Here is a 10,916-nt window from a genome sequence, read left to right on the forward strand (position 1 = left end):
CATATTTAACATACCAAAAGTTGAATATTTACATTTAGAACCACCCTTAGTGTGTTACGAACACATACATGTTAAAGATTTGAGTGGTTTGAATGTAAATATGAAAAATTTGAGTGTTAGATATGTGAATATATAAGAATTACGTGATATGTATGCAAATGTCTCTTAAAAAAATGAAGGTGCTTTATTTCTAAGAGATAGGATTTCTCATCATCAACCAACAAATGTGGGGTCATGTTTTGAGATAGCTATCCATATTCTTCTGCATTATTTTCTTTCTTTTATGATATTGGCCCAGCCTGAGATTTTGATGATAGGGATTGACATATTTGAGATGCTTCATGTTATAGTGATGTATAGCTAATATGCATGGAAAGCAATAGTTTATATATATAATAAGAAAGATTTATATATTTCCTCTCAATTCTCATGTATTTACATATCTAACCCCAAAACTCTGATTTTTATTTCTATAAAGCATAGGACATAGATATCATTTTTCATAAGAAATTCAAGCTGACTATTTTAAATTACTCACCAATCCTCTCTCTCAGAGAGAGGAAGGGAGAGATAGTATGTCACTTCATGGCTGCACAAGCTCATGTGATGTCTTATAAAGGTACAAAATAAGCATGGGGAGCAACATTGCTTTGTTAGCTTCACGTGAAATGAATAATATTTCAATTTGATTTGAATCGGTTTTAAATTGATTTCAAATTCATGCAAGCATTTGACCAATTAGGTTTAAACTCAATTTGAATAACCATACATGAGTTTGGTTAACTATTTGCAAGAGATTTGAACTCAATATGAAAAAGAGTTATTAATGTTCTATTCTATGATGCATTAGAGATGTCAATGCAGATTAGCGGGCCTGGTTTGATCTGACCCAAAAATGACTCGATTTAAATCGGGCCAACTCGAACCCGACCCAAATAATCAGACTTGAAAATATTTAAGTCAGGTCTAACTCGGATTTTTCGAGTCGAGTTCAAATTGTGTTCACGTATCGGGCCAATTTTAAACCCCCATAAGATGCATCAATATTCTATACTATCAAAGTATATAACGTTTGCCATATTCATGGCATGACACATATTTAGGGACTCAAAAATATCATCATCATATTTATTTAAATAAATATTAATTATCAATTTATTAATTGATTTATTTTAAGTCGTCTCTTTTTATAATAAATTATTCTTTCATTTGTATAAACACAACAATTATAATTTTATGGAATAGATTGTGTTCATTCAAACTATTTAATTTATTCACTTATTACATCACATTTTTAATATTTTAATCATGCACACAAACACTAAGCATTTAAATTTGTGGGGCATTTACATACATAGCTCACAATTCTTATGTATTTACATGCTCACACCTAAACTTTGATATATAAATATTTAATTTTATTACTTCACATCAAAAATAACATTGTTTTTGTTATTTTGACCCCCAATTAATGAACTAAGGTAAAATGACACTTCTGTAATGTGATATCGCTCACTTACCATATCTCACCTACCGCTCACCTACCTCCCACCTACCTACCTACCTCTCACCTACCATTCTTTTGCTTCTATAAATAGAGAGGGTGTGAGACTTAGGAGAGCAAGGGAAAAATTCTTAAAATACGATAAAGGATGAGAGAATAGCTAGAGAGCTAGAGAGAAGAAAGCATCTTGAGGCCTTGTATCAAGGTGTCGCTTGAGAGGGAGGCCATAGAAGGAAGATGATGGCTCATCTCTATGTATAAACTAATGTATTTTTCATTTCTTTTGCCTTAGTGAACTATTTGATTGATTCCCTCCCGTGGACGTAGATCCGGTTGGACCGAACCACGTAAACGATCTGTGTTTGCTTGTGTTCTTTACGTTTCATTTCTATGCCATGAAGCACATATCTCACAACAGTTTTCATACATATGCTTAAAGCACCAAAGTGCTAAATATGTAAATATGTAAATTTATGTGAGAGATATGTAAATACAGAAGAATTGTGTGCTACTAAAGTAAATTTCTCTGAAATATAAGTAATTATTTATGAACTTTACCAATGACCATTAAGATAGATTCATGAACATACCTTTAATGGAAACCTATGAGCGGACCTAACACCATGTTACATTCCATACAATAATCCCTATGTTTTAGGGCCATAAGAAAGGAGACAAAGGGACCCATCTAAGAAGCGAAACTAACTTATCAAATCAGAGCTATCAATGTACAGATCAAGCTTGTCTAGAAATAAAAATTCAGAAATTAATAATAATTATAATGTAATTCTTACATTAATAGTGGTGATATTCATGTTGCATAATGATTTTAATAATAATAAGGGGTATTACATACATAACATATAATTTTTATGTATTTACATATCACACATTAAAACTTTTATATTTATACATTTAGCATTTAAATCTTATTATCATTTTTTAAAAGGGAAATACACCTTTTCATGTACAGGTTGAAAGCACCAAAGGGCTAAGTATGTAAATACGAAAGTTTGGGTGTGAGATGTATAAATTATACATAGGATAATAATAATAATAATAAAATTATTATTATTATATTTTTAAATTGAATGTAAAAAAAATGCAATTTTTATAATTTTTACAAGAAAACAAACAACCAAATGCAAAAAAAAAAAAAAAAAAAAAAAAAAAATGCATTTTAAAAATTTAAAACAAAAGAATAAAATTGTGAATTGCAGAGAATCAACATTTCAACAACTCGTGTAATTTAATTTGCATTTCAATAGCATTAGTGAATGAAAGTTGGGTTTAATTTTATGGAATTCAAGTACATAAAATTAAATTATTTACACCTCAAATTCCAAAGTAGAGGCGACAGATTAAACTCTTTAAAAAGCATGAGAATCCTCACCAAATAGCCGTTCATTTCCCATGCATGAAATTAAGTGGAGGGGTCACAAGTCACAAGATGAAAACCATAATATATATATATATATATATATATATATATATATATCATAATTGGGAAAATGGGGGCATTTACATAAAGACCAACCCAAATTTTTTATTTACAAATCAACCATTCTCTTTCATCCAATTTTCAAATTCTTATTCAAATATTAAAATTCATGATAAAAACCAACTCATATTTTTCATTTCTACCAAGTTCTCAGTATTTTAAGCGTGGCATGTTTAAATAAATCAGTTCGATGGTTCAAAAAAATCACTTCAAGGGTTAATTTCTAAATATCAATATTTTAGGTGATCTGTTAATAATTATAAATGAAAAAGAAATTTGAAAAAAAAAAATGAAAAGAAAAAAACTATGTATTGTAGTTATAGTTTTAGCCCATGCGGGCATTGTCGCAATAGAGACAACGAAGATAAGGGTTATATTAAAAATTAATGTTGCAAGTATTTCTGTGCCTTAGTATGGGCTCTTCCTTTGGATATATATATGGCTGAGAATATTCATATGAGACATGCATGACATGCTCACACGTGTGCAAGATAGTATATGTACAAATATATTGTTTTTGTGATATTTTGACCACTTTTTTGTTGGGGTGATGAACAAATTACTATATCTATTTTGCATAAATAAAAGTAATATATATATAAGAAATATTATTTAGACCAAATAATTTTTTTTTTTTTTTTTTTTTTTTTCCAACAATAAAAGTCCATTACAATCGAAACTTAAGTCATAACATGAATCTTGAGAGGATTTTTTGAGCAAGAAATATTCAATTCTCGATAAAAAAAATCATCTAGAACTCTGATTTCAACAAGCTTACAGCCAAACTTGTTGACCCGACAATAATAACCCAATTTTACCAAAATTGGTTCAATCTAAACCAAATCAAGCCTAGATCAAACCATTAAACTGCTTTTGAATGTTTTTTTGGATATATTTGGACGATCAAACGAATGACGATTCTAATGAGTTTATAATCAAATCGAGTGTATTGACAAGACGAATTTAATGCGTTTAAGATTACTCAATTATGACATCATTAAGACATATTCATCAAATGCATCTGATCAAGGGAAGTCTTCAGAGCCGTCAAATCAAAGTAATTCATATTTCTTAGATTAATTGCACCCAGAACTCTATAAATAGAGCTCTACCTCTCTCATGACGGGAGAAAAAAGCTTAAGGCTTGAGAAAGAATTTGAAGCACTGAGAAAAAACAGAAGTCCAGCATCACTCTTGTCGTCGTCGGCTACTACAGACTGCAATCGATCACTACAAACCACTGTCGACCACCATCGTCGGACACAACCAATCGATATCTGTCACCGTCAGTCAATGTTATAACTTGGAAAACATAATAACTATTTTCCCGCTTGTGAGACAAGTGGTTGCAACTGTAATCATCTTTTTATAATGGAATTCTTCAGTTGAGTTAGTCCCCGTAGTTTTTCCCTTTTGGAGTTTTCCACTTAAAATTTTGAAGTCATTACCAATTGCTTTCTCTTTTTTTGAGTGTGAGATGAATCTTCATATCATGCTAAGACGATAATCTACCACTCTATTGCCCCAAATTTTCTAGTATGCATCAATTCTTATGATTAAATATATGGTAGACATACCACATCAAATATGAGCAACTTGCAGACAACTTGATTCGGTTTTATATATATCCAAAATAATAATATTTCTCATTAATTAGCTTGGTATTGACAATTTGTGTTAAGTTTTGAGGTTATTATTTTATGAGGTACAAATTTGAAAGTATCTCTTACCAAATCTTTCATATAGCATAGTTTGTGGGTGAGAGTGTCTATGTGTGTGTCTATATATATACATATACATATATATATATATGCATACATTCAATCATTTGGATCCAACGGCTCAAAATCTTCAGGGATAAAAGCATGCAACTCGGCATAAAACATTTGTATGCAATTGGAAATTGGTTCATAAATTGACTTATTGGTCAAGTTAATTTCATACTTTAAACTCTTTATTAACATACTTTAGTTCATAAATCGTTATGTTCTGCTCTTGTTACACACACTTCTGATCAGAGATTGATTTCTCGCATGGAAGTTGAGGACTTAAATTGAGATCGAAAGAATAATCTCTCCCGTTACTTGATCGCCGCTGCTAGGCGTTGCCTTTAAATGTGCTATGTTTGGAGTCATTTTTTTTTGGGCTTTGGATCACTTGTCCTAAGCACTGAGTTTATAGAGTTTAGAACTTGAAAACAACTATCCCAGGCGCTCGGAAATCCCTATTGACACCTGTGCGCCACTCTTTGGTATGGGGTGCTGAAATGCACATTGTGGGCATTATAATTCACAGGGTTGGCTTGTGTTTGACTCGTTCAAAATTGCTCATGTTTGAAATCGGCTTGTGTTCAAAATTGGCTCGTAAACTGTGCGTTCGTGTTCGACTCGATTTAAATATTATTTTTCGTGTTCAGCTCGTGTTCGGCTCGAAACTGGTTTGTTAAAATTAATTATAAAAAATATATGTTGGGTGTTGTATTCAGACATGTACTAATTCTGTACAATATAAGTCACAAAACCACATGACCAAAGGGAATGTTAGACCACAACAAGTCTGGATCATCTATGAAATAATTCTTTTGATTATATTAATCAATTTTTAATTTTTTTAATATTCTAAATTCTATAGTCTTTACATATCGCACATTTAAATTTACTTATTTATTTATGACATCCTAAATTTTAAATTACATAAGATAAAATAAAATACTTTAAAATTCTTAATTTAGTTAAAAAACTATGTCTGTTTGTCCTAATACTTTATTTTTCAATATTGGACACTGGAGTACTACATAAAAAAAAGATTTATATATTTATCTGCAAATAATTAAAAATATGTGATTTGTCCTGGCCACGTGTCAAGGCCAGGTCATTTCCACGTGGCACAACAGCCTCTTATTTCCAGCCCCGTGGACAAAATCACGTGCCATCATGCTCGTGAGTCGTGACCTCCGCCGTATTTAATTTCCTTAAAATAAGAAAAATTACATTAATACCATTCAATTTTTTATATATTTACATGTCTAACATTACATTTAACTTTTTACATATATGCCATCTTCTCTTTACTTATGGAAATATATTTTATTTTTTAAAATTAAAATAATAATATTGTTGATGAAATATGAAAGTTTTGAGTGGCAGATATGCAAAAATACAAAAAATGGGTGCTTTAAGTGTAAATGCCGCTTAAAATAATTTCGGTGTCTAATCAAATAATAACATAAGAATGATTTAATTTTTGATAACTTTTACAATTTTCGACTGTTATCGTTCAATCATTCTCGCACGCAATTAGAGAAGGAAAAATTAGTCCATACGGATACATGCGGAGTCAGATTTTCACCATCGTTTAACGCAAATATATATTTCGACGGGCCTCACTTTCTACTTTTTTTTTTGTTTTTCTTTAAATTTTGATTGTGGTGATCAAAGGTGAAGATCGGACACCGCATGTGAGTGAGATAAAAGTTGTTACTACACTTATTATCATAATTCATGAATGTATTAAAATTTGAATTTTAAATTATCATATAAATAGCTAAATATATAAGACATGTAAATTCAATTACATTTTCAATTTAATTTATAGCATACCGTTAAATAATATAATATTAAGTTTTTAATATAACGTTAAATAATTTAACAGATATAAATTATATTAACTTTTTAATTAGCTAGTCCTACTAATTATATTTAAATCTTTTGACAAATTCTAATATCTTTTTATTTGTATGCCCATTACAAACATTCATATGTATACACACATCATTCAATTTTATATAATTTGATACGTCTCCAACAAATTTTCATAATCTGACATGAATTTCAATGCATAACATAAATCTCAAGACAAACTTTTGAGCAAAAAACACTCAAATTTTGATTAAGAGTTATTCATATTTCAGCAAACTTACAATCAGACTGACTAGCTCGACAAAACATACCCAATGGTACTAATATTGATCCTTAGTGAGTCAAAGATTGATCAATTTCGACATCGTTAAATCATTCAAATGTCTATCAAACGCGTTTGATCAAGAAGGTCATTTGAGCCGTCTGACCAAATTAATTTATATTTCGTTATTAATTGCACTTATAACTCTATAAAATAGAACCCCACCCCTCTTATGAAGAGGTAGCAGAGCTTGAGGCTTGAATGTATCTCACATCTAAATTTTCATTTCTACACATACAATGCCTTATCTTATGATGAAAAGATGAATTTGACTATAAAAATATAATAAAAAGTGTTATTTTTATATATTGCTCGTATATATACAAATTTTAATATGAAATAGATAATTTCATAGAAATTAAATGTATTGTATGTAAATGCCCCATTTATTTATGATGTACATCTAATAAAAAAAAATCAAGATTTTAAAACGTTTCTCAAAAAAATAATATTTTTAATATCTTAATCGTCCGGGCACAAAAAAAAAGGTAGTTTTGGGACAAGGCCACGTGGCAGTCGTGTCATGGTGGGGCCATATCTTGAATGAAGGAATCATGAGATAGCGGCACCATGCCATGGGCGACAGCTGCCTTAACGGTCTAAATCTTCGGAAATTAACATAAAACTCACCAAGATGTAAATGAAATTAAAAAATAAATATTTGGGAAGGAGTTATATATAGCGTTAAAAATGTATCCACCTAATCGAATAACATGGTGAGTTTTATCGTTTTAATTAAATATAATGAAAATTTGCATAATTGATACACAATACTTATAATTTACTCTAAACTAGATCTTGCCTGGTTTGTTTTGAATTCAATTCAAGCTAGTCGAACTCCCCATGAGAAAAAATATATTGTATTTCAAATGAGTTAACTACCAACAAATGACTCAACGACTAAAGATTGGGTCTTTTATATCTCTAATGTTAACTCTATGAACTCATAATTTGACTATTGAACATGGATATTGTGCACATAAGAATGTGTCTGCATGAATCTCAAAGCAGATGAGCGACCTGGGAAGGAAGCACGACCAATCGAACGGTTGTGGTAGGTGATCGTTTCAGATGAGTAGCAACAGAAAAAATACCTTACCAAATAATTGACAAAAGATGTTAAAAGAAAGCCCTGAAGACGGGCATCATTCTTGAAAACGATCGATGGCTCCTTCGGATCCAATGAATAGGTCCTAGGCTTTTTTATATGCAAATAATATTGTAAATTACCAAAATGCCCATCTGAAAAAAGTTAACAATTAGAGCGCTAATATGTACTTTGATAATATTGAGACCTAGGCATATAAGTACGAGACCATATTATGAATAAGATACACATTTCATTTGTTTACTATAACTCTTTCTCTTTCTCTCTTTTAATTGTCTTCTGATAGAATGTTCCATTCCTTGGGTGTGTTTCTCGAATAATCTCAGATTCAACATGTACAATTTGACTTCACATATACATCCAAAAATAGTCTTTACCCATAGAAAACTGTGATTAATTGCTATGTTTTAGCTTTGATTGTACATTTGTTGCTAAAGTCTATACATAATTAGAATAAAAACTTATGTAATTTTAAATTGATAAAGCACATAAATCATGATTGTATACATAATCATCCCATCATCTTTGGAATAAGTGGATCTCATTAGGATTCATTTGTAACACTTTACAGTGGGATTATAACTATTGTGAGGCTTATTAGTATTCTCTTTGCACTTCACTTCCAAAGGCTTGTACGGTGCCATCACTGTATAATTGAATTTTGTTGCAAGTGATGTATTGATCTTTTAAATAAAATAAATTAAAACCATAAAGTCTATTGAATGTATTTTTAGCTCTAAGTTGCTTGATTTTGTGTGCTTATTGTGGAGAATTGAGGGTGAGTCTAAGACCTTGTTTGAAGGAGCTTTGTCATTCGACTTTGTTTGAAGGAGATTTGTCGTTCGTTGAAGTTACTTTAGAAACCGCATGACGGAAAGAGCATTTTCGTCTCTGTTCTAAAACGACAAAAAAACTTTGTTCTATTGAAATAAATTGAGGATATATAAAATTACATTGTTTTATCATGCAAAATATAAATTTACGAGTTGGTGTAAAATTAAGCAGTGAAAAGATACATAAAGTCATAAATATTTTTTTAGGGCAATTAAATGCAAATCACCTGAAACTTCTTATTTACAAATCAACCCTACTCTTTCATTCATTTTCCAAATTATCACTCAAAAATCAAAATTCATGATAAAATTCTAACCCATAATTTTCATTTCTATCAAATTCTCAACAGTTATATCAATCATGTATTTTTACAAAAAATTTATAGGTGCTTGATCTATAAATATCAAAGTTTCTGGTGATCTTTATATTATTTTCCTTTTTTTTTAATTAAGTGTCAATTTATACATTTAATGCAGCCGCACAAGGTAATAATAAAGTGTTATAAGTATGAATATTAAAGTATAGGCATTAGATGTGTAAATCCAAATTAAATTAAATTTGCAAATAAAACAATTATCCATTTTGGGCATCAACTGAAAAACAGAGGAAGGCGGCGAGGCGCCGAACCGGACGACGATACTATAAGAGCAGGACAGATGCAGGGCAGCATTTCAGCAAGTTGCAGCCTTTTATAGACGATAAGAACCCCTCTATCTCTCTCTATCTCTAACTTTCTCTCTCTAGAGGCAATGCAAGAGATGTTGCACAATCTCAACCCTTCTTCTTCCTCCAACCTCTCCGTCCTTGAAAGGCAGAGAGCTCGTCTGCAAACGCAACAGAGCTTCGAATCCTATAACGAAATCAACAGATTGAGCATCGAAAACTTCATTTCTGTTCCCATTTCACCTCAGAATCTGCAAACCGATCAGTATTTCTGCGCCGATTCTTCTTCAAAGGCCAAAAAGGAAGGAGCTTTAAAGAAGAGAAAGGCATGGAAGTCTATTAAGGTAACAAAATGCTCTGTTTCTTCTGAATCCTTCTTCTTCCCCTGTTTTTAAGCTTAAAAATCTCTCCTTTTTTTTTGTCAGTTGGGTGGTATTGAAGACGAGGTGAAGAAGAAGAAGAAGAGGAAGGTTGACGTCTCGCCGGAGAAATTTGAACACGGTGGAGCGGCAGCGGCGGAGGAGGCGCCACCACCGCCGAAGGGGGACTTCATTCACGTTCGAGCTCGGCGAGGTCAGGCAACCGACAGCCATAGCTTGGCGGAGAGGGTGAGCTTCTTCTCCGTTCACCGTAGCTGAAATTAATCTGAGCAGTACTTTTAAGTTGGGCCACAATATTAAAATTTAATTCGGCTTTTATGATGAGAAAATAGGTAAATTTGATAATCTAAATATTAAATATAGGTAAATATATGTAAATATGAAAATCTAAGAGTTAAATATATTATGTTATAAATTTACTCTGTATTTACATATCTAATACAAAGTTGGATATCTATATTTATAAAATTATTTTTAAAAATAATAGAAATATTTGCTGAAAGTAAATATAGAATAATATATTCTTAAAATATTGCCCAAAATTTAAATTAAAATAATTTGATTTGAATGTTGCAGGTGAGGAGAGAGAGAATTAGTGAGAGAATGAAGTATCTGCAAGGGTTGGTGCCAGGATGTAATAAGATTACTGGAAAGGCGGGAATGCTTGATGAAATTATCAACTACGTTCAATCATTACAGAGACAGGTTGAGGTAATTAATATAAGTTGCTTAATTAATTATAATTAGTGAAATATTTTTACTAATTAATCTTTTTTTTTTCTATTTACAGTTTTTATCTATGAAGTTGGCAACTGTAAATCCTTGGATAGACTTCAACATTGATAGCTTCTTCCCAAGACAGGTAAATGTTATTTAAAAATAATAATTATATTTATTATAGTAGTGGATTGAATTCATCAAGGCAGTGGTCCTTCCTCTTATTTTATATATATATATTGTATACAT

The 10,916-nt window shown here is 30.9% G+C and overlaps 1 protein-coding gene across 2 annotated transcripts in view; it reads left to right on the forward strand.

Annotated features, from left to right (window-relative positions):
• The first annotated feature begins 9,489 nt into the window (after nucleotides 1-9,489).
• The window catches only part of LOC110032459 (transcription factor bHLH62), a 13,994-nt gene continuing 12,567 nt past the window's right edge, over nucleotides 9,490-10,916 (forward strand). Inside the window, exons 1-4 of one of the 2 annotated variants that reach the window (XM_020736100.1) lie at nucleotides 9,490-9,914; nucleotides 9,996-10,178; nucleotides 10,527-10,655; nucleotides 10,741-10,812. In XM_020736100.1, coding sequence (XP_020591759.1) covers nucleotides 9,657-9,914; nucleotides 9,996-10,178; nucleotides 10,527-10,655; nucleotides 10,741-10,812 — 642 coding nt within the window. In that variant the 5' untranslated portion in view covers nucleotides 9,490-9,656. Of the gene's footprint in view, nucleotides 9,915-9,995; nucleotides 10,179-10,526; nucleotides 10,662-10,740; nucleotides 10,813-10,916 lie in introns of both variants that reach the window. The other variant, XM_020736099.1, reaches the window with a different exon arrangement.

This window comes from Phalaenopsis equestris, unplaced genomic scaffold, assembly GCF_001263595.1.
Source record: "Phalaenopsis equestris unplaced genomic scaffold, ASM126359v1 Scaffold000946, whole genome shotgun sequence".
Lineage (NCBI taxonomy): Eukaryota > Viridiplantae > Streptophyta > Magnoliopsida > Asparagales > Orchidaceae > Phalaenopsis > Phalaenopsis equestris.